This window comes from Haematobia irritans, chromosome 5 (genome assembly GCF_050003625.1).
Source record: "Haematobia irritans isolate KBUSLIRL chromosome 5, ASM5000362v1, whole genome shotgun sequence".
Taxonomy (NCBI): Eukaryota; Metazoa; Arthropoda; class Insecta; order Diptera; family Muscidae; genus Haematobia; species Haematobia irritans.
Window position 1 is genome coordinate 61,022,910 of NC_134401.1, and position 26,216 is coordinate 61,049,125.

General features: G+C 33.0%; 1 protein-coding gene across 1 annotated transcript in view; it reads left to right on the forward strand.

Moving 5' to 3' along the window:
• The first annotated feature begins 1,919 nt into the window (after nucleotides 1-1,919).
• Nucleotides 1,920-26,216, forward strand: part of ttv (exostosin glycosyltransferase 1 ttv) — a 441,491-nt gene continuing 417,194 nt past the window's right edge. Inside the window, 1 exon segment of the mRNA XM_075312971.1 lies at nucleotides 1,920-3,849. Coding sequence (XP_075169086.1) covers nucleotides 2,951-3,849 — 899 coding nt within the window. The 5' untranslated portion in view covers nucleotides 1,920-2,950.

Below are 26,216 nucleotides of genomic sequence, written 5' to 3' on the forward strand. Positions count from 1 at the left end.
CTTGAAAAACCCGGTTTCCATAATATCAAACCTAATTTCCCCTAATTAGCAGCCTTAATGCCACAATTAAATGTCTTTATATTTTTCTTCGTATTACGTATTACTGGTAGTAAGTTCGTGTTTGACCAAAAACCATATTTACAAATACTAACAAACAATAAAGCTGCGAATTTTCATTGCAAAATCTAACATAACATAAAGGGAGTAATCCAAATTATCACTTCTTAAAATAACATAGTAAACCGTGAAAGCTCTTGTTTTGATTTAAGAATTTAGTACCAGATTTTATACACAACATTTGCACAAAATTGTGTTGAATTCAAATTTTTGTACTATAATATTGGCGAAACTATATGTTTAGCTATATCTCTCAGATATTTTTCAAAACTTCATACATGGTGAACTCAGAGTAGATTACAACCACAACTTTTTTCCTGACGGAAGTAACCGGGTACCCGGTTGTTCGGTTGTAAAGTGTAAATAAATAATCGGTCTCGGTGAAACGATTACTTTGAAATGTCATAGAAAGCTAATGAAGAAACCTTTCAAATGATGTATGAATCGACCCGTTTCAGATATACAGACTAAGACGTATTTTTGCAATCGTTTTTTGTTACAAAACAGTTTAAAACTATTCGATGTAAATCGATTCCATTAGCAAACACTTCAACCTATCCGTCTTAGTAGGCTGATGTTTCCATTAGAACCGGATATATTACCCTGTTTATATGTAAATATCCGGCGCTTTTGACATACTTATTATTTTAACAACCGGAAATAAATGATTTATATTCATACGGGTATAAAAAGATACACTTTTCCCCTGATGTCCTTTCTATATATAAAATCTTTAAAGGTGAGTACTAAGTTCGAGTTTAGCCGCTAAAGTGAAAACTAAATCAGTACATACATATTTGTTGCAAATTTGATTATAACCTGATGGGGAATTGCCCAAAGCAAATTTTCACAAAGTTTGTATTCCTTAACATGGATTATTAAAGAAAAGTAATCGTGAAAAAATGACGATTTTAGCGGCTAAACTCGAACTTAATACCCAACTCAAACTGAAAATATTAAGGATTTACATTCATATCCAGTTAAAAAATTCGGCCTGGCACTTTCTACACTGAATTTCTTCCTAGAATCGAAGATACTAAACGGCATAAGACGAAAAATTATTTATCAAAAAATTCACGTGGTTTTCTTTTTGTGTTGAAAATGTGGCTTTCCGAAATCGATTCACTACAACCACGTTACATAATTGTTTAAAACTGGTTATTTTTAATTCTTCATGAGAAACTATTTTCAAACCACGTTTTTAAAGGTAATCGGTTCTCTTGACCCGGATATATTAACGATTATTTACTAGGGCTGTCATTCGGGATAGAGTTTTATAAATTATTGAATTATTATTATTGAATTGAAAATTATTGAATAACAGGATCTCGGGATTTTTTTGAGATCCCGAAACTTTCAGGATTCTTTAAATATTTTGAGTAATAATGATCTATATCATAAAACAAAAAAGTAACAAAAGAACATAAGTGTAAATTATAAAGCAATTTAAAATTGATACTTACCCGGGATTCAAAATAAAAATCGTGGTATTCGGGATAAATCCCGTCCCGAAAATTACGGGATTAATCCCGAATGACAGCCCTATAATTTACCAACACTTTAGGCTCGAATAACCGATTACGTCCACAAACCACTTACTTTCTACTTCGACATAAAATTTAATTCTCTATCAACCCAAAAAAAAATTTAGTATACTCACCATGTAATTTCCAATTTCGATATAAAATTCAATTCTCTATCAGCTGTTTCAAATAATTACCTGTTATATTCATCATGGTTATTGCGGCGTGTTTTGTGTTCTTATTGGCAATCCAGTTTTCCGCGTTTTAATAATGGTATGTGTTGACATTACTGCACTGAATTGACGGATAAACACAAATAAAGAGACAGAAATGTCAAACAGTCTGTGCTCTCCTCTCTCAATCGGCTGATAACATTGTTTGGTTCTTAGTATTCAGAAAAAAATGAAATTATAATAAAATGAAGGAAACGCTGAAAATAAAATGTATTTCAAAATATAAAAAGTGAAAAGCATATTTAGCTTAAAATCGGTATAAGGTGTCATTGATGAAGTGTTAAATACAGCACCCGTATTTCTTGTACAAATTCCGGAATAGTACTTGGCTAACGCCCCCAAAAATGTAAGTCAACGAAAACATTGCAATCAGGCAGTCAAGGAAGAACTACACCTTCTCCAGTAAACGAAACGTCCGCAGTACTAAGAGAACCGAGACCAAACTTGTCTTTCGTGGATATTAAAATAAAAACAATTCTGGGAATAGGAAATCAAAGTGTAATTTGTACATATACATATCATTATCCATATTCACTGTATATTGTAGTGTTATGTTTTCCGCCCAAAGGGAAACACAAAAAAAATAATAAAATTTGCAATAGAAAAAAAAATGTGCAATACTTGGAATAGATACAAAAGACTATCATGTTGTTGTGTGCCACCATTACGGTTCGTCCCAATTAATAGTGGGAAGATTTTAGAATATGTGCAACGTCGGGCACCGAGATGTAAACGCATTCGCGTAGTGAATTGGGTGAATTCGTAAATGAGTTGTGGCAGTAGATTACAACTAACTACTACCAATGAATGATGCCATTAAAAAAAAAACCAAAAGTGAAAATTAGTTTGTAAAAGTCCTGGCACACCGTGAATAATAAACGACCTCCCTAAGAGTCCCACCTAAATACGCACACCATTCGCTTACATATCTTCCCAATTCTACTTCTTGCACTTCCTTAAGGCAGCCACCATAACTCCCACTCACCAAACCACAACTGTTAAAACGATAACCTAGACTTGGTTGAGTGGGGGTGTCAAGCAAAGAGAAAAATACTCAACATTTCCGAATAAAACAAAATGCAAGCCAAGAAACGTTACATCTTGGTCTTTGTATCGTGCGCGTTTCTCGCCTATTGTTACTTCGGTGGTTACCGGCTGAAAACGACCACGCATAGGCGCCGTAATTCCGGTCTACCATCGTCTTCCTCCTCCGTTGGGGATAGTGATAGTGAAATCTTAGAGCAAATGACGAGCTTTATGAAAGGTGATTCGAGTCGTGACTATATGCAGTGTATTAGTGTAGATGTGGCAGAAACCGTTGCCAAAGCTCGTAATGCCCTATTAGGCTCTACCTTGGCATCACAGATCGTCGCTGGGGATCAACAAGTGTCCAATACGAATGGACAAAGTGGGCCTACACCTGCATCATCATCGCGTCCATGTCGCATGGAGACTTGCTTTGACTATAGCAAATGTCGAACAGGATTTCTCATCTATGTCTATCCGCCTGAACCCTTAAACTCTTTGGGTGCAGCACCGCCCATCTCACCGAATTATCAAAAAATTATAACCGCTATTCAAGAATCGCGCTACTATACACCGGACCCGCAAAAGGCCTGTCTTTTCGTTTTGGGCATCGATACACTAGATCGCGATTCGCTTTCTGAGGATTACGTGCGCAATGTCCCATCCCGATTGGCCCGTCTACCTCACTGGAATAATGGACGCAATCATGTCATCTTTAATTTGTATTCGGGCACGTGGCCCGATTATGTAGAACATTCGTTGGGCTTCGACACGGGCGAAGCGATCTTGGCCAAGGCAAGCATGAGTGTCCAGCATGTCCGTCATGGCTTCGACATAAGCATTCCATTGTTTCACAAACAATTCCCGCTACGAGCCGGTGCAACGGGTTTGGCATCGTCGATGCATTTTCCATCGAATAAAAAATACATGTTGGCCTTTAAAGGAAAACGGTAAGTAAGGATATTCATTCATGTTTTTTTTTGTGGGGGCCAACATAAGGCGGAAAACACCTTACTTAACCCTTATTTAAACCCCTTATTTAATATTTATTAATAATGAATGAAATAAATCTTTTGAACATTATTATGAACATTCCTATTTCAAATAAAAATGACTGTGTTCATACCCTTCACCACTACACCCATAAGGAACAAATGTGGATACATCGTTTAGCATATAAATCGTCTATAATTTCGATGCCGATTTAGCAATAACCGTTTGTTTGTTCAAAGTACAGCTCGCAATTTTTGTCCTATCGTCGTCATATTTAGCCTAGGCTTTTACTTTAGCTCGATTATAATTCCTATTTAAAAAAAAAATAGTTTACACCCAAAAACTTAGTGGACACAGCAGAAAATTCTATTAAAACGAACAAACCTGCAGAAATAAGTAAAGCAGACAACGTTTGCTAATATAACAAAGTTCACCAATGTTGTATCACAATGGACTGAATAGTCTAAGTGAGCCTGATACATCGGGCTGCCACCTAACCTAACCAAATATAATATAACAAACATTGTCCGCTATTTTTAAATTAGTTTATACTAAAACATGTTGTATGCAGAATCAAACAAAAAATCGAACTAGAGGCTAACATTTTTAAGGCATAATAGCGAACAAAATGTTTGATGTTCCCATGTTGGAGCTTTTACGCAGGAATATAAAAAAAACATTTTTGGCTTCTTGAGAATACTTTGGGTAACATTCTAGAACATTGAAATTTAATTTTTTCATTTTTCAGTTACTATTCTCCAAAGTAATATATACAAAGCCGAACCTGACCCAATTAACAATATATTACTGATTTATGCAATGATAAACTAACTACAATAAAATGATTATTAAAAAAAATAAAAAATCTATAAGAATTTAATAACAATTAAGCTAATAAATAAATATAAACTAAAAAATATTTGATTTTTAATTCTAAATTTTACCAACTGTTCTCCACTACACAAATATACAGCAAATAGCTGTCATATGTTAATTTTTCATCTTAAGGTCAGTAATAATTTGGCATTATCCTGCTATATTTGGGCATTTTTTCACGGTCACTTTTCTATAATAATTCATTTCATAGAAAATAAACGTCCCCATCAAGATTTATTTAAAATTTATTTTTGTTTTTAGCAGTTTTTACCAGTTGAGTACTACCCAACTGGTCTGGTAAAAATTCAATTGCTGAAATAATCCCCTTGCGAATTTTTGTGACAATGTGTACTATAAAAGATTTAAGGTAAATGGAGTTTTACAATAATCAGAATCGTATAAAATTATTATCTGAGCACACATTTGGATAAAAGCATGACACAGAGCCGAGCAGGTTAAATAATTGCAACTAATTCAAGCAAAATGCAAAATTCGTAGTCAAAGGTAAATACCAATATTCCTCAGGACTTATTACCTGAGCACATATTTGGATAAAAGCATGACACAGAGCCGAGCAGTTTAAATAATTGCAACTATTTCAAGCAAAATGCAAAATTCGTAGTCAAAGGTAAATACCAATATTCCTCAGGACTTTGTTGAAACTGAAAACAGTATGAATTGTAAAAGGTTTTATTTGAAAAAAGTGTTCATTTTATATGACTAATGAATCATTTGCCATCAAACCAATAGCCCTCGTTGCCGCCTTTCGTCTGTCGCCACTAATTCTGTGTGCCGATATATATCGACGAAGATCGCTATTTATGGCTATGTTTTTCGTCGTCAATGTCATCGCTTTTTGTCGCGGTTTAGGAGTTTTATTATGAAATTTTGAAGAAGTTTTTAGTCTTTTATTATAGAAAAATAAAAAATTTGGTAACAATGGCAACTAGAAGAAGCCAATTAAAAAATGGTTGAAGAACTAGAAATAAATCAGCCAATAGACAGAGGATAAAAAATAAAGTATTGGTCTCGAAGGCTTATTTAGGAAGGTAGTTTCAAGCTATCAGTTGATTACAATTTTTCATTTGAGCAGGACTTTGATTGACGGTATTTGGTTAATGGCATAGGCGTATCCAAAGGGGTTTTATGGGTTTGTTTCTCCACCTACCAAATACCATGCAGTATTTCTTCAAACTATGATTATATATCATTGAATTAAATATTCGGATTTCTTCCCATCTACAAGAATTTACACATTTCCTCATATTTCACAGCATACATCGATACATTTCCAGATTTTCTCTATTTTAATTTTTCACTTGTTGAACACATTGTACAACAAGTGGGAAATTTAAGTCAATTTGACTGACAATCAAAGTTTCAATATGGCGACTGAGGAAACTACCTTACTAAATATGCCTTAGTGTAAATGTGGCGAACGCCCTTATTCAAATATGACCACAAAGCCCACGCTTTGGCCTTATCCTGTACTTAAAAAAAATACCGCGTATTGTATTAGTGGGTCAAATTTTGCTCAATATAAATTTATTCATATATATTTACTTTAAACATTGTTTTGGAACCAGCCAAACAGAGCTTTAAGCTCAACTAGTTCTTTAGAATAAAATTTTTATAAAAAATTGGTTTGGGCAATTTTTACCCAGTAGTAGAGGATAAGGGTTAAATATACATCATTCACTAAAGAATGAATACAATTTCTTCCAAATCGCTTCAGATTTTGGTCTGAACCGGTAAAGGACTAGTCCCTGGTGTGTATGAACCACTCCCAGTTCTGGTCTAAACGTATGGAAGGGACCGGTCACTTTAACATGGGTTTGTCATTGACGGGGTAAATTTACATTTTAGGACTCGTCTTGGACCCATCCCAAAGGTGACGTCCTGGGAAAATTTAGCAGGATCAACCCATAGACATGTCCTCAGGAACCAGTCTCGGATATACTCTTAGAAATCTGTTTCAATTTGCGCATCCCAATCGAACCCGAAATGAAAAAAAAACTTTTGAAATATGTATGTCGAACTATAGTTTATTCTGATAATTTTATTTCACTAACCCCCATTTTCATGAAGCTCCGTTAGTGCTACGTAAGCTAACGAACTTTTAAACCGTACTATGAACATATTTTGCTTATATATTCCATATGACAGTGAGGAACTTAACTGCTAAAAAATTCTCAGCTAAAGTTAATCGGAGAAAAGAAACTTCTATTTTACTTTCTGTTAACTGGGAGTTAAAGTCTAATGGAGCTACATGAAAATGGCCGTAAATATGAAAATGCTTGATATTAAAATCTTAAATCTATTAAGATTTTAATATAAAGCAAGTGCGGAAATAAATAAATTACGACTATTTAAAAATTGCAACTAACTGGAGCACAGGTACCAGTTCTGTGATAGGTCCGTCAGTGGCAATTTGCACCAATTTCCCGTAGGGTATCTTCGGCTATTGCTACACTTCACTCTGCAATCGCAGTGGTTAAAATACAATTTTCTTTAAACTTCACACAAAGATAAAAATTGATATTTTTGTTATATGTTCCCAATTGTGTTGAAATAATTTCAGATTTTTCCACGATGTGCACTTATAAACATTAGTATTGAATGGAACAACGAGTTTACAATTTTAGCATGGTATTTTTAATGAAAATGTATTAAAGTGACGCAAATATTGGTTGCAATAACTATTAATTCTTTATAACCGTGTTCGTTATAAACGTCATCATTTGTATGGAGAATTTAATATCCTATAAAATATGATTTCAATTGATCTAGAATCTGCTTTCTCTACTTTTTGAGTATGTAAAAGCATATCAAGATTAACTAGGTATTTCTTTATGTTATGCCATTGTTATCAGACGATGTCGAATCTTATACCGTCAAACTCTGTAGTTTTTGGAAGTTGATGCATAACCCGATACCAGAAATAATCCCCCCTGTTCTGGTTTATGAATTCGCAAAAGCAAAATTTTCCTCAGTCGCTAGTTTCCGAACCATACTAATATATAATACGAATATATCGTGCCAATAAAGAACTATCCGAATGACAGTTCTTTATTGGCACGATACGTCTCTGGAACACTACCACCCGATATACAATGCATCAGCAACGCATCATCTTTTAAGAAGAGTATTCAAAATTTATTTCGCAATTAGAATATTTAATAATAAAATTTTGCTTGTAGATATAATATTGACTCACAATTTCAATCATCAAGAATGCAATGGATTTGAATATTAAAAGTAATTTTCCTCATTATACCCTTCACCACTACTGTGGTACAGGGTATAATAAGTTTGTGCATTTGTATGTAACGCCAAGAAGGAGTAATCATAGACCAACCTTTTAGTATACGGATCGGCTTAGAATTAAATTCTGAGTCGATTTAGCGATGTCCGTCTGTCTGTCCGTCTGTCTGTCTGTCTGTCTGTCCGTCTGTTGGTGTATTTTTGTGTGCAAAGTACAGCTCGCAGTTTTAGCCCGATTGTCCTAAAATTTGGTATAGGGTCCTGTTTCTGCTCAAAGACGATTCCTATTGATTTTGGAAAAAATTGGTTTAGATTAAGATGTAGCTGCCATATATATTTTTCACCTATCTGGTTATAATTGGCGTGTATATCAACCGATCTTCCTCAAATTCCGTACATCCGAATATTTTATGAGTCTCGAAAAACTTGCAAAATATCAGCCAAATCGTTTCAGATTTAGATATAGCTCCCATATATAGCTTTCGCCCGATTTACACTCATTTGCCCACAGAGGCCAATTTTTAACTCCGATTTAGTTGAAATTTTGCATAGGGAGTAGAATTAGCATTGTAACTAATATGCCAAATTTGGTTGAAATCGGTTCAGATTTGGATATATCTCCCATATATAGCTTTCGCCCGATTTACACTCATATGACCACAGAGGCCAATTTTTGACTCCGATTTAGTTGAAATTTTGCACAGGGGGTAGAATTAGCATTGTAGCTATGCGTGCCAAATTTGGTTGACATCGGTTCAGATTTAGATATAGCTCCCATATATATGTTTTTCAGATTTCGACAAAAATGGTCAAAATACCAACATTTTCCTTGTTAAATCGCCACTGCTTAGTCGAAAAGTTGTAAAAATTACTCTAATTTTCCTAAACTTCTAATGCATATATATCGAGCGATAAATCATAAATAAACTTTTACGAAGTTTCCTTAAAATTGCTTCATATTTAAACGTTTCCCATATTTTTTTACTAACATTGTGTTCCACCCTAGTGCATTAGCCAACTTAAATTTTGAGTCTATAGATTTTGTAGAAGTCTATCAAATTCTGTCCAGATCAAGTGATATTGAAATGTATGTATTTGGGACAAACCTTTATATATAGCCCCAACACATTTGACGGATGTGATATGGTATCGAAAATTTAGATCTACACAGAAAAAAATATCACCAAAATATTTCCAATTAAAAAGTTAATTGAAGTTGAATATTTTTTCAATTAATAAATTAATTGATACAATTAACTTTTTAATCAATATAGAACATAAAGTTAATTAAGTCAATGATTGAAAATTTTAAAATTTTTAATTAAAAAATTAATTGATACAATTAACTTTTTAATCAAATTCGGAAGACTAAGTCAGTTAAAAAAAGTGATGAACATTTCTTAATCCAAATAAAAACTCTAAGCCAATTCAGAAAGTAATTGAAAATAGTTACCTTTTTAAATAAAAAATTAATTAGGGTTTGCATTCAAAATCAATTAAATTTTTAATTGAATTAATTAAAAAATTAATTGAAAATTGCCAATGACATCAATTAATATTTTAATCAAGAATTTTTTCTATGCCCAATTAAAACTGTGATTGATACTATCATTTTCGTGATTGAAGACATTTCAATTAAAAAATTAATTGGATCAATTAATTTCGTGATTGAATCAGAAATTTTTTTTTTTGTGTGTACAAAGTGGTGCAGGGTATAATATAGTCGGCCCCGCCCGACTTTAGACTTTCCTTACTTGTTTTTTCTTTAATATTAACATTAATTTTTATTTTATCTATTTAGATTTAAATTTTTCTTTTTTTTTTTCTTTTATCTTTAAAATTTAATTATTGTATATACTTATTATAAGTCGAAGATGTTTTAACATTTTTAATCCTGCACTGTAATTATAAGCTTTTAATCTTGTTGTGTAGGTACTCAATAAAATGAAATGAAATGAAATTTTGTTTCTTATGGATAAGGAAATTAAATGGAAGAAATTTCTAGGCAAAATATGAAATGGTTCAGAACTTTTTGACAGTTAAAATTTTTGAGTTTTGCGAATTCGTAAACCAGAACATGGGGGAATAATATTTCATAATAGTACCAATGGTAGTGGATGTATGGTGTGCAGTGGCCGAACTTTCTGAGTCTATGTCTATGAAAACAAAATCAGAGAATTTTAGCCATGCGGAGAAGAAGTTAACATGTGAGAACCCAAAATGTACAAAGGAATAATATATTTGCCATATTTCTGTGATGTAGTCGTAGTCATACATTGAAGGCTATTAAAATTTTCCTGTTCTATTTTAAATTAAAATTCTTGAAAAAGAAACTTTATATTTGTTATTTTTTAGCATTTGCGGCCTATCGCAGATTTTGAATAATGGAATGTCCTATATTTTCAATTACTTTACTAGTCCATTATAAATTGAAGTTGTAGTGGGCATAAACTTATTCAACTGTATTTGTTATCAATTTCGTTTTAGGCAAAGGTCAATGACTTTAAGCTAAGTTATATTGAGGGTTCTTCATTGTTTGCTATTAAAAAAAATCTTTGCAAACTAAAGCAATATAGACGTCGTAGTCACTGCTGAATGAATTTAAAGCACTCGACTTAAAATCATTTTTCAAAAAAAGCAAATTACAGATGATAACGATTTCGATGTATTCCTAGTGATCAATTAATATAGTTTGGGTGCCCAAATTAGCAATACGGGAATGCCAACAGATGGCTATATTCATGTCACAACCTCAATGCATAGTTTTCATTTTCATGGTGAAAAGTGAAACCGCTACGATAATTGCTGATATTGATAATTTTAATACCTTAGCACCATAAGATATTGACATCTAAGCACGAACTATTTTAATTCCTGTAGATTCATATCTAGAAATTTTATACTTTAAGCTGTTGCAACCGATTGATACAGCCACAGGATCTTGTAATCGAACACAGTTGATGTGTTTGAGAAAAGCATTGCGTGATACAAAAGGCACGACAAAGTGATTTTGCAGCACTATAACCCCCGGCCACATGGTGAAAAGTCCGTTAAAACTTATTTGGAAACACTCAAGGAAAGTCCTGCCGCACACTGGACTACATTGAAAAAACAGTGAACCCACCAGGAAGAAAAATTTTGGTTAACCATATAGTATTACAAATGCTGACATCACGCCGATATCACAAAAATAACTAAATATTTTTCGACAAATTAAAAAAAAAATATTTTTTTCACTTGTTAAAGAAAATTTTGTAGTTTGAAGGAAAAAATGGGAGTTCCAAATTGTAAGAATGTCTTTAGTGCCATACGAAGTTTAAATTTAAAGAAATAATGAACAATTTTGTGAGAAGTACGACTTTAGTAAGTCTTTATGCATCATTTGTGTATAATTTTTTCCCCGTTTTTTGTTCATTTAACTCATGTACGCAAAAGAATGTTGGTGTAAATGAAACCTTCTCCAATTCCATGAACTGAAATATAATTAAATTGGCTTTAGTGTAATAGCGGGTTCACTTTTTTTCGAGTGTATTTGATCCCCAAGCAGTGTATATAGCACCCGCATATAAAATTGCCTTGTAATTTTGTTCCAAATCGGTTCAGATTTATATATAGATATTTTTCACTGCATGTATGAAATTCGCTTTCAAGTATAGTACCTACACTATCTTTTTCTCAGAGTGCAAATAATTAAGTGAAGAGAACGCTTCTTTATCAAATACCAACGAGTACAAAAAGAAACATCTAAAAATGTAGGTACTAGAGAAAGAGTATAACCCGAAATTTGTTCACTTCACAAGATAATTCGGGTATTCCTCAGTTATATGCAAAACAAAACTTAACCTAACCTAAACTTACCATGTATGTATGTCATACACTTCATAAGAGCGAAAAAAAATTAAAAATTCTTTAATATGCATAGAATGTTTATAGTCGATATCTGTTAGATCACTCGTAATAAAATATTTTTTTGTTAGATATATTATTAATATATATCTCGTTGATGTTTGACAGTGCAATTTGGATTCTTTTTGTTTCTCTAATATATTGGGACATTTTTCCAACTTTTCTCTAATGAAGTAATGCTTCATTACGATCCTCTGCTCCAGCTTGAGTTTCAGAAGTAAGAGTAATTGCAAACTTTTTTCAATTGAGGTCTCATTGCATCTATCATCTTAGCGGCCGCAATACAAACCTTAATCATTTTCATAATTACGATAGTAAAGTATTTAACGACACAATAACTTTGGCATATTCAGATTACGCTTTACTAGCCTAAATTAGATCATATCCGTCCACGTATAATCAGAATTAATGGATATGTGTATCGTTGGTGCACAAATTTTCAGAATAAAACATATCTTTATTGTGTTAACTTGCGACAAAATTTTAACTTTTGGCAAAGTGGCACAAAATTGTAAAAAGTATCACATTTAGTGGCACGTGCAAAAAAATGTGGCAATTTTGTCACTAGAGTGGCACAACGGTAATTCTGCATCAGAGTAACAACGTGAAGTTATTCGTAGATTTTGTTGTTTTGGAATAAGTGTACTCATATAGCAAGTACACGTGTACTCTGCATATACAAATGGAATTGTGCAGACGTCTAGTATGTACCACACGACTTCCAGTTTCTGAGATTTGTTAGGAACATAATCTACGCATACTTGGTTGCAAACGAACGATGTAAGGGAAAATAAATCTGTATATGAAAATTCGTTTCAGCGCCAACTATATGTTGAAAAAAAAAATGAGTTATATACGAATAAAAAAATTTTTTGGCGATATAATCCTCCATAGAAATTGGCCAAAGGGAAAGAGATAGAAAAGCCAAATTTTAACCAAAGATAAACTGAAATGATAAATTTCGATTGGAATTAAAAACCTTTTCCCAGAAATTTTCTGAATCGCAGTAATGTTGCATATACGAAACAGAGAGAAATGTGTCCACTGTGGCCAAATGGAAAAAGATGGGCTTCCAGATTTATATGTGAAAGACTCTATCTTTTAGTGTTCTATCCAATGGTGAAAACGGATATTGCGAAATGTATTTCGGAGTCTCAATAAATGGCCTGGAAAAAAGTGGATGCACGGCTCATCGAGAGAAAAGTGACCACTGTGGCTGTAAGCACTGCTGAAAAATAAACTTTGGAGATTAAAGAATTCAAATTTGAAAGGAAAATAGAAAAGGAACCCTTTTGAAATATGTATGGGATAGAGAAAAATAAAATTTAATTTGTGTTGAGAAATTGAAAATAAAAGATCGTTTCTTTAAAAAGTCTTAGAGAGGCCAAATGGAAAAAGATGGGGTTCCAGATTTATATGTGAAAGATAGATTTTTTAGTGCTCTATCCGATGGATATTGAGAATTGTGTTTGGTAGTCTCAATATATGGCTTGGAAGAAATGGGGGCACTGCTCCTAGAGAAAAGTGGAAAAGATGGGGTTCCATTCACAGAAAATAATATCACCAAAATATTTCAAATTAAAAAGTATAGTGAACTTGAAAACGCAATCATTTAAAAAAGTAGCTTTTTAATAAAATTCAAAAATATTGTAAACAAAATTAGTGAATATTTTTTAACAATAAACACAATTTTTCAATTTAATTTTTTTCTCGGAAATAAACGTACATACTATACATGTTTTAATAAAGTTTTGACGCAAATCTAAAGAAAAATCAAACTATAATTAAAATCGCAAATTTTATGAAAAATTTAAACTTTTGTAAGATTATAAGTATATTAATTCATCTAGCAGACAATTAATTATAAATAAATTGTTGTTGAACAAAAAATAAATAATTGCCTCAATTAAAAACTTAACAGAATATTTCGACCAAAATCAATAAAATTTTTATTTTGCGTTCCATTCACAGAAAATAATATCACCAAAATATTTCAAATTAAAAATTATAATGAACTTGAAAACGCAATCATTTAAAAAATTAACCTTCAAAATTCAAAAATATTGTAATATTTTTTAACACTTTAACTCAATAAACACAATTCTTCAATTTAAATTTTTTCTCGGAAATAAACGTACATAATACAAATGTTTTAATAAAGTTTTGACGCAAATCTAAAGAAAAATCAAACTAATCGCAAATTTTATGAAAAATTTAAACTTTTGTAAGATTATAAGACAATTAATTATAAATAAATAAAAAGTTGAAGAAAAAATAAGTAATTGCCTCAATTTAAAACTTAACAGAATGTTTCGACCAAAAATCAACAAAATTTTTAATTCAAATAGAATATTAATTAACAAGTTACGAAGGAATCAAATAATTCAAATTTGTGTTTTTATACCTTTCGCCAACTTCGTTATTCCGGTTTTAACACATCGAAATATTGGTTTCAGATCCCATAATGTCTATATATCCTGGGTCGTTGTGAAACCTGCGGTCGATCAGTGGCAGCCCGATATTTCAGGCTCACTTAGACTATTCAGTCCATTGTGATATCACAGTGGCTAACTTCTCTCTTATCACTGAGTGCTGCCCGATTCTATGCTGAGCTCAATGACAAGGGACCTCCTATTTATAGCCCAGTCCGAAAGGCGTTCCACATTGCAGTGAAACCACTTAGAGAAGCTTTGAAACACACAAAAATGTCACCAGCATTATTGAGGTGGGATAATCCACCGCTGAAAAACTTTTTGGTGTTTGGTCGAAACTGGGTTTGAAACAACCACCCTGTGTATGCAAGGCGGGCATGCTAACCATTGCACCACGGTGGTAATGCTAACCATTGCAGCAAATGTAACAAAATTCAAAAATAAAATATAAAAAACTAAATTAATTTCAGTTAACATACGAGTACGAATTAAATATTGATTTTTTTCCGTGAATGTGATTTTGCAGAAATTCTATTCACGCTCATTCACGAACCGACTTTATTTCTCACGCACGACATATTTATTTTAGTCCCATTCACGCACATTCACGACAGTTGCTTTGGATTTTGTTCACAACTCACGTGATTCACGCGTGAATCACGCGTGTCACGAATTTCGTGTCACGCGCACACCTCTAATCACTAGACAATAGCCTATTGGCTAGTTGGGAAGAACCGTTCCTCTAGCATGTCTATTTGAACTGGTTAATTGACTAGTTGAAAGCAACCGGTCAATGAATTAGTTTGTAGTAGGTATCTATGTGGGGGTCAATTTACCTTTCCCATGTTAATTTCACCAGTTGTTTTACCAATAAAAGGGATAGTCCTCACCCTTTAAGACAAGGAAATGAATTGGAATACAATTTCGTTCAATTTCCGTACGAGATAATAAATTTTTCCTATAACATGGTTTACATTGTTTTGGTTTTAATAAATTTTTGCGTACGTTAGTTAAATGAACTATAAAGAGAAAAGAAGCAAAATTAATTACGTCTAATAAATCTTATTGAATATGTCGAAAACTATTTGTGTTTGTGATATCGGGTGTAATCTGCGTTTATTAAAATTTTCTGAAATTAATCTAACTTTTCTTTTTTTCTTTGGTTTCACTGTTTTTCGAGAGAAGATGAGAATTGTTCAACTCATATTGTATTGATTATGAGACAGAAGTTTACACGGGTGTGACATTGGCATAATGCTCATTCTGCATGCATTTTTTAGGTAAATGTTTTTATGGTCTACATTCTTCACTGTGTCAATATTGCAAGCATTTTATTCAGATATACAGTGGGGAGCAAATCCGAGTGCATGTTACCACTCAGGAATATGCTTCATTTGCTTAAAACACTTCTATTGAGTCCCATTGCTACAAACTTTATTTCATTCATACTTTATTTGCTGATAAACAAAACTGTACATTCAGATAAATTATATACCTATAAGTCTGAATCCAATTTTGCACTTTATGCATAATACATTAAAATCAATTGTCTTATTATTTAGCCCATAGTCCTTTATTTCTAATTATGGTTTTAACTCGTCTTAACATACTTCTATTAAGTTGTTTATTATTTCTTTTGGATTATCCGACTAATTGTGTTGAACTTGGCTCTAGATCACATCGCTATTTTTTGGTGCTCTTTGGTGTAATCTCAAGCAACTTTTAACCAAAGACTCAATGGGATTGAAATCGGGGCTTTGTGGTAGCCTTTTGAACATTTGAGAACTGTGCTCCGACAACAATTTCCTACACAATTTTGTAAGTATGCTTGGGTTTGCTGTCTTTTTGGTACTTAAGGTAGGCGCAAACTTCCACAATCTCAGGCAACTTTGATTGCAAGGTAGTCTCCTTTTTCATAATTCCTTATCACTAACCAACGGCCAAGTGTGTCACCATCCCCTTACCATGAAGCTTCGCCTTCTATGTTTTACGGTTTGTGTGATGCGCTGTTTTTGGAGACTTTGCAATTACCAGGTCATTGCCAGTAATGTTCGGAGGTCGTTACCAGTAATGTTCTATTGCATCAGATTAAAAACGGTTTATTTTTGTTTCATCTGACCATTTAACCCTTTCCAGTCATCAACGACCCAATCTTTGTGGGGCTTACTAGACATTTTCTATTTAATAAAGATTGCAAAAAGTGAAAAAAATGTACTGGGTTTTGCTCCCCACTGCAGTCCTAACTATATTTTCGATTTATTTGATTAATTTAACCGCTTGTATTTAACAGTAAAGTTACTCATGATAAGTTGACAATAAACATGTCACTCGTACTACATGTTTATAAAAGGACTTGTATAAATGTTTCTGGGATGGTAAATAGGTTTTTAATTATTCTCTGCTCTTGAAGAATTCTCAACAATGACTAATTATAGCTGATTGTGGAATAGGCTGACAACGTTCCGTTGCTAAGGATACTTATTGTCTTTGTGCCCCCGCTGAAAACATTTTATTGTACCTCATTCATTCGTTTTAATGGAAATGCAAAGTACCAAACAAGACGTCAATCTTGGGGTTTCATTTGACTGCTGAAAGGTTGTTACGGAGGGTGAGATAGGACAAAGGTGGAAGTCGGATTTCCTTCAACAGAAATGTGAATTTGATCTTGAACTTGTCACTTGCAATGATTAAAAAATCCACTCCAGCTTTGTTTGGCAACAGTTACGAGTTCTATTAAGAGAGATTTATGATATATGTCTTTGGCTCCTCTTTGCATTTTACTCGTCCGTGACAAGATGCTTCTTTTCTTCCATCATCTGTCTTAATGGAACATACATGAAAGTTGTGATTGCGATTGCTGCGTATTTTTTTTTATTTGAACAAAAGTATATGTTGCACCATCTTTAGGGTGTCCTGGAAGAGGACACCCTACTTCGCGAATACCCAACAAAGCAAGAGTAGCAAAAAAGCAATGAAAATGTCCATTTTGGATCCGGATGTGGTGCAAAATTGGATTAGAAGCAATGATATAATCCTATTTCAAAAACGAAAAAAACTTTAATTTTTCGATCACTGACTCTATTTTAAGACGTTTCCAACAATACTAGAACATATTTAGAGTAGTACATTGTAATTCGTTAAATTGGCTTTTTAAAGGCTTCGCTTAAATAAATTGAAATAAAATAAATAAATATTGTATGACGAATTCCAACCCGCCCGAGAAAGGGATAGTTTCAGTTGTCAAATACTTTTGTTTTTGGAAATTTCCATTATTTGTCCTTATTATATGTTTATTTAGAAAACTGCATAAAACGAAGAATTTTTTTAATATAGTTATGTGAAAAATAATAATATTTAGATAACATTAACAACCGAACAAAAAATCGAAAATTTGTTCATGTCTAAACGATTTATTTATTGTTAAAAGGTAGAGACAAAATAAGTTGGACACCTATATCGGAAGAAAACAAGTTTACTTTTGTTTTATTGGATCACAAACTATTAAGCCAGTTTTGCTTTGGCCAATCGAGTTTAATCTTTGTTTAATATTCTTTTTGGATTGGATTCTTTTGAAATTTTTCTTGCACTACACACAAACAATTTTTTTCTAATTTAGTCACGAAATTAATTGATCCAATTAATTTTTTAATTGAAATGTCTTCAATCACGAAAATGATAGTACCAATCACAGTTTTAATTGGGCATAAAAACAATTCTTGATTAAAAAATTAATTGATTTCATTAGCAGATTTCAATTAATTGTTTAATTGATTCAATTAAAATTTAATTGATGTTGATTGCAAAACTCAACTATTTTTTTAATTAAAAAAGAGTAACTATTTTCAATTACTTTCTGAATTAGCTTAGAGTTTTTATTTTGGAATAACAATTGATTGTTTGAAATATATTTTTAATTAAAAATTAAAAAATGTTCATCACTTTTTTAACTGACTTCGTCTTCCGAATTTGATTGAAAAGTTATTTGTATCAATTAATTTATTAATTGAAAAAATTTCATTTTTCAACTAACTTTTTAATTGAAAATATTTTGGTGATATTTTTTCTGTGTACGAACTCTAAATCCATCTCCAAAGTGTGCAGGCGCATTCAGCAAGACAGAAACAAATTCCCTTAATGTCATGCTGCATCTATTGCCTTTAGACATTTTGGTCAAACAGTCAGTTGCAACAACGGCTGTGCGGTTGCGCGAGCTATCGCTGTGATCGGAAAAAATGTACGTTCACAGTACGGTCCTCAAAATAATGCCAGATGTGCCTAACGTAGTGGATTATACTCTGGCGACCACTTTTCGACAAGAAGTTTGAAACTATAATTCCCAACAGTGAGGCGTGGTGCACACAGGCCCCGGGGAATAAACGATATTTAGATTTCTACACTGATGGCTCTAAATTGGATGGCCAAGTGGGTTCACTGTAGTGTTTTCAGGCTGAAATATTAGCAATGAGAGAGGTAGCGAATTGGCTGAGAAGTAATGTTCCAAAAAATGTTGGCATTAATATATACTCAGACAGTCAACCTGCAATAAAATCCTTGGACTCTGTGTTCCTTAACTCGAAAACGGCCATCGACTGCCGCAAATCTCTCAATGAGATGTCTGAGCAGCACAATATTCACCTAATATGGGTGCCTGGCCATAGAAACATACCGGGAAACTGTGAAGCGGATGAGTTGGCAAGGCTAGGGACTACCTTACATATTCCAGGGGAACTATAACCTGTTGGTATGCTCCTGGCTACCTGCAAGCTCATATGACGGCAAATGTTCGATGGGAGAATTGCAAGGGTTGTAACGACACCAAACAAATATGGCCCCGTTTAAAATTAAACCGCACACTAGATATGCTAGTGTTCCCGAGACGTCAGATATCACTCCTGATATCTGCTATAACGGGTCGCTGCCTGATAGGCGATTTTGCAAAAACTATTGGCGCGAAGTATAATGACTATTGTATGAGCTGTCATGATGCAGAGGAAAAGGAATCAATTAAACACCTCTTGTGTGAGTGAGTGTCCTGCATTTTGTGTAAGGCGTAAGCAAATTTTAGGGGCATATAGCTTTAGATTACTGGCGGACTTGGAAAACGTTAACTTAAGCAGTCTGTGTTTGGAACAATCTGGATGTGCGTGAAGATAAATTCCGAATTTAATTAGTACAGACACAAACCATTTTTTTTGCAGAGCTCTGTTAATTAGTTAACAGAGCTTCATAAAGGAGGGAACAGATCACTGTAAAGAGTTAACAGAGGTATTTTCTGTCCTAACCAATGACAGATTTATTTTTTGATCACCAGGAAAAATATTAAATGGTCTTCCTGACCAATTTACTTTACTTAAAACTAAACCACCCACTTGTGGCATTGTCACTCACAGCTACATCCACACATATGTCTAAAAATTTTGCAGAAAATTGAGTTTTTAGGCAAAATTTTTTGGGAGGATGGGACTCCAGTGGCCATTATGTCCAAATGGACAATTGTCCCACTTTGACCCATACACCATATGAAAGAGCATGAAGAGCTCTATCGATATTTGATAGAATTTTTTAGATCCGCCGGTCAGTTTTGGAGAAAAATCAATTTCTTTGTAAAATTCTGGACAGGATGCCTCCAGTGGCCTTTGTGGCCAAATGGACAATTGTCCCACTATGACCCATACACCATATGAAAGAGCATGAAGAGCTCTATCGATATTTGATAGCATTTTTTAGATCCGCCGGTCAGTTTTGGAGAAAAATAAAATTCTTTATAAAATTCTGGACAGGATGCCTCCAGTGGCCATTGTGGCCAAATGGACAATTGTCCCACTATGACCCATACACCATATGAAAGAGCATGAAGAGCTCTATCGATATTTGATAGAATTTTTTAGATCCGCCGGTCAGTTTTGGAGAAAAATAAAATTATTTATAAAATTCTGGACAGGATGACTCCAGTGGCCATTGTGGCCAAATGGACAATTGTCCCACTATGACCCATACACCATATGAAAGAGCATGAAGAGCTCTATCGATATTTGATAGAATTTTTTAGATCCGCCGGTCAGTTTTGGAGAAAAATCAATTTCCTTGTAAAATTCCGGACAGGATGCCTCTAATGGCCATTGTGGCCAAATGGACAATTGTCCCACAATGACCCATACACCATATGAAAGAGCTTGAAGAGCTCTATCGATAGTGGATAACATTTTTTAGATCCGCAGGTTAGTTTTAGCAAAAATAAAATTCTTTTTTGTTGTTTGGGAAAATGCTAATGTCTTGTTTTTAGTAGTACTACGGGATGGGAGGGATGGTTTTTAGTTTAGGGATTTTCATGAAAAATTAAAAATTTAAAAAATTTTTTCTCTAAATGTAAAAAAATCTTAAAAAAATTAACAAGATCTTTAAAAATTATTACGAATTATTAAAAATTATAAAAAATTATTAGAAAATTATATTTAAAAATTCTCAACAAATCACAAAAATTCTTTTTTTAAAAAATTAAATAACTTTTCTTTTTCAAAAAATTCTTCAAAAAACAATTTCTACTTTTACTTTTTTCGGTTTCCCGGAATGGAAGCTGAAAATCTAAAAACATGGTTGCGAATCCCTACTCAGTGAATTTCACATTTTCCTATAAAACCAGAGGGGTCCTTTCTTAATTATTTATGTCGTTCGGGAAAAATCGCCAATGTCCCATCTTCTCTTCATGCTCTTTCATATGGTGTATGGGTCATAGTGGGACAATTGTCCATTTGGCCACAATGGCCACTGGAGGCATCCTGTCCAAAATTTTATAAATAATTTTATTTTTCTCCAAAACTGACCGGCGGATCTAAAAAATGCTATCAAATATCGATAGAGCTCTTCATGCTCTTTCATATGGTGTATGGGTCATAGTGGGACAATTATCCATTTGGCCACAAAGGCCACTGGAGGCATCCTGTCCAGAATTTTACAAAGAAATTGATTTTTCTCCAAAACCGACCGGCGGATCTAAAAAATTCTATCAAATATCGATAGAGCTCTTCATGCTCTTTCATATGGTGTATGGGTCATAGTGGGACAATTGTCCATTTGGCCACAATGGCCACTGGAGGCATCCTGTCCAGAATTTTATAAATAATTTTATTTTTCTCCAAAACTGACCGGCGGATCTAAAAAATTCTATCAAATATCGATAGAGCTCTTCATGCTCTTTCATATGGTGTATGGGTCATAGTGGGACAATTGTCCATTTGGCCACAATGGCCACTGGAGGCATCCTGTCCAGAATTTTATAAAGAATTTTATTTTTCTCCAAAACTGACCGGCGGATCTAAAAAATGCTATCAAATATCGATAGAGCGCTTCATGCTCTTTCATATGGTGTATGGGTCATAGTGGGACAATTGTCCATTTGGCCACAAAGGCCACTGGAGGCATCCTGTCCAGAATTTTACAAAGAAATTGATTTTTCTCCAAAACTGACCGGCGGATCTAAAAAATTCTATCAAATATCGATAGAGCTCTTCATGCTCTTTCATATGGTGTATGGGTCAAAGTGGGACAATTGTCCATTTGGACACAATGGCCTCTGGAGTCCCATCCTCCCAAAAAATTTGGCCTAAAAACTCAATTTTCTGCAAAATTTTTAGACATATGTGTGGATGTAGCTGTGAGTGACAATGCCACAAGTGGGTGGTTTAGTTTTAAATAAAGTAAATTGGTCAGGAAGACCATTTAATATTTTTCCTGGTGATCAAAAAATAAATCTGTCATTGGTTAGGACAGAAAATACCTCTGTTAACTCTTTACAGTGCTCTGTTCCCTCCTTTATGAAGCTCTGTTAACTAATTAACAGAGCTCTGCAAAAAAATGGTTTGTGTCTGTACTAATTAAATTCGGAATTTATCTTCACGCACATCAATCTGGTTGGTTCAACAGAAGGAAATAATCGAGAAGGTTCAGCGGTTAAAACTAGAAGTGGCCATATTCTTTAATAGTATATTTCACAAAAAGTACAATTTATTTAGCGATTAATGTGATATGTCTTATGCATTTACTTACAAACAAAAAATGGTTTTTAATTTTTTAGTATGGTTTTTTTTATCAAAACACCAAACTGTGCTTAATATTTATTCACAGGAGAAATCACTCATTTTGAATAAAAATGTTTGGGTTTGAAAACGAAATGAAGGGAAACACAAATTCTGTTTTGAAAACGAAAGGAAGCGAAACACAAACTCTACGTATATTGCACACAAAATTTCTTTTTGTCAAAAATTATTTTATGAATTCATATGCTTAAAAAAAGGATGTAACTGTCCTTATTATTTTTCACACAACTGTATATCATCAAAAAAAGAACGCCATGTGAAGTGAAAATTAAGTGTTGTATAGTATGCCTACATTTTGATAGTGATCCAAATCATATACCATTCTGTTTTAAAATAATATTTTGAGGAAGCAAACCAAGCATCATGGAATTGGACAGCAAACAGTGATACAAGAGAAGTTCTAAGTGAGGCTGTTAATTCAGCTAATTAAAATTAAAATTAAAAACGTAAAAATTTCAGTAATTTTCTTAACTGTCTTGATTTTTTAATTGTTTCAGTCGACTTTTTGGTGATATTTTTATCTGTGTATATTTTTCCACCACCTGTGTCCTTTCAGTTCTTTACAGTAGTACAAGTACACCCTAATGTTCAGAAGGAACATATCAAAGATTTCTCCTATGGTTGAGCACGCTTCGGAATGTTGTTCTTGTATTCAAATTTAAAGCATACAGACTCGAGCACCAGAAATTTCATTCATTCAGAGGAATTCCAATTTATGCCTATGACGATGATACTCTGATGATATCACACTTACTTGGTCGATGTTCTCTATTTGCTTTAGAGGTTGTAATATGGACTACAAAAAATATACATTGTGACTCCAATGAGAAACAACAATATTTTAGTGAGAACACTAACACAAACCCAACTCCGCGTCGTGTTAACTTTGAATCCCCACAGCGTGTAGCAATGTTAGTTGACAAACGATTCGATAAACTAATGCAAACAATTGATAACAAATTCAGCGAGTGGGAGAATGGCATAGTAAATGATATCGATAGAAGAATGTTACATTTGCAGTTAGAAATTAATAATCTCTCTGAGAGAGTTGTCAAATTAGAAACAGTCGAAGATAAAATTGCAGGCATACAAACAGAAATTAGTAAACTAAAGACGCTAAATCCTGAAAATATGTTATCTGAAATGAAAAGTGAGATACTTGAGTTAAGTATTCGTTTCGCGGCCAGATATATATCAAGTGTACCAGATCTGATACACCAATATATATGGAAAACATCGATAAATTACTCTGTTTATTTCGGGGAAATAATTGACCTGAAAACTCTTTGGAGGGTCCCCAAAACAACATCGCAAATGATTTACAATAGCTCAATAAACAACCATTATTTTTGTATTATTATTAACCTATTTCAAATTAAACCACATAAACCACTTACCCAAAATTCAATTTTTTTACAATGTCTTAATGTATTCTATGCAAAGCAATATCCATTACAATCATTTCACTATAATTAGCATTGCTACTTTTTATACTAATGAGTGACCACATAGCAATGAGTTCCAAAGACAGGCTAAGGCATATGATTCGGATACTATATGAACAGAAACAGGGTTTAAAAATCGCACATATAAATGCGCAGAGCTTAAATAATAAAATGGATGAATTTCGCTATGTATTCACAAATTCAGATGTTGACGTGATATGTGTTTCTGAAACATGGTATCATCCACAGATTTCTGATGATATATACAGTTTGGAAGGCTACTCACTTCATCGATCTGATAGACTATCCAATTCAAGTGGAATTCAGAATTCTTATTGACTGTATATATAGGCCGAATGATCGAATTGGATTTGAACATATTATGCAAGTTGTAGAAAATGTTTCCCTTAACTATAATGATATTGTCTTGCTTGGAGATCTGAACAGCAATCTGCTACAATCTAATACGCTAACCCAGACCATGCAAACGTTTGACTTCCTCCCAGTAAACATGGAAAATCCCACTCATTTTACCACACGCACAGAAAAACCATGTTTGGACATGGTTGCCGCATCCATTTAATGCTTATCTAAAGCATGTAATTGCTCTGGTGACAATAAGCATTTGAATGGTTCTCAAATACCGCAAACATGTTCTATCATTTAAATGATAGAATTTGAGACCATTAAATGGTCGGGAAAATCATGTACCTGACCATTAAATTTTTTGACTTTTTTACAGGGAAAAAAGTATTTTTATAGGTTAAGTATAGACATGTTTAGAACCATTACATGGCCATAAAGACCATTTACATTTTTTTCGTGGCCATTTAATTTTTTACTTTTTTGCGGTCGTGTGTTGATTGTTTCTTGGAATGGACGGAGAATACGGATTTACTGTTTTGTGTTAATTTATTTAGTCAGAAGTGGCATGTGGTTTTATGTGAAGACAAAAAAGGAAAGTGAAATTGAAAAAAAATTACTTATTTTTGTTCTGCATTTTACTACATGGTATAATTTATTTTTATTTGCAGTTACATGATGTCTGCGTTTGTACATTTTACGATGTAAATATGGAATAATTACTTATTGTTGAAATTGAAATAAAATAGAGTGTGTAAAAATATATGATGTTTGCTTGAACGGTATTATAAATATAAATAAACAATGAATTAGTTTATAAATAAATAAAAACAAATAAATAAAGTTAATTTTGTGTTTTCTTTTCTCAAGTGGCGTCCTTTTTTCGACGATGAAAAAAAAGTTTTTTCATAAAGATCAAAACATAGGTTGTGACCATGCTCTTTTAACTAGAATAAAAACATTTTTGCCGAATACCACAACATTTTAGATCGTGACCATTGTATTTTGATTGAAACAAAATTCTTTTTATCAATGTAATAAGATGAGGGCAATTTTATTTTTCGTAGAACCATGTTCACTGAGCCAACATGGTTGCAGGTGAAAATGTTACATGGTCGCCGCAAAAATAGCTCCGATCATATTATTTTGCTCTTCAAATATGATTGTGACAATCATGTTTCTTCTCTGCGTGTGAAAAACAATCTGGATTCCGGAAGTAAAGGAAATGTATTACAGCGCTTACCGAAGTTGTAGAAACCATACGCCAACGACTTGAAAAAATGGTTGATCATAACATACTGCTATCCTAATTTGAGAAATTATTTTTCTGCAAACGCTTGCAAATTAATATCATCATATCTTAAATCCCGATCACAGATAGTGTTTCTAAACAACCAACGATCTAGGCCTAATAAAATATCCCGAGGTGTTCCTCAGGGATCAATCCTTGGTGCAATTCTTTTCACATTTATATCGATGATTTGTCGGAAATACCACTGACATGTAACTTATATAATAGACATGTAACTTATATAATATTGAATCATGCATAAATGATATAAACTCTGATCTAAATTTCATACAAGATTGGGCTTGTAATAATGGTCTCCATTTGAATCCCTCAACAACAAAATATTTGGCTATAGCAAAAAATAAAATCATCTTGTTGTACTAGTTTTACAAATTATTAAATAAATAAATAAAATACATATGAGTAACATTCTTAAACGCTTAATCCCTCGAGATTTTTATGATTACTATGTAAAAAGTGATCTAAAATTCTGTAAAACACTCAAAGAATGTGGAAAGGAAATGTAAGTTAATTTTAAAAATTTTAACTAAATATTTTTCGAAAAATTTAGAAAATGTATTAGACATAATTGGTTTATAGTATTTGTTAAAGAAAATTTCGAAGAAAAAAAAACAATTACACACAATTAAATTT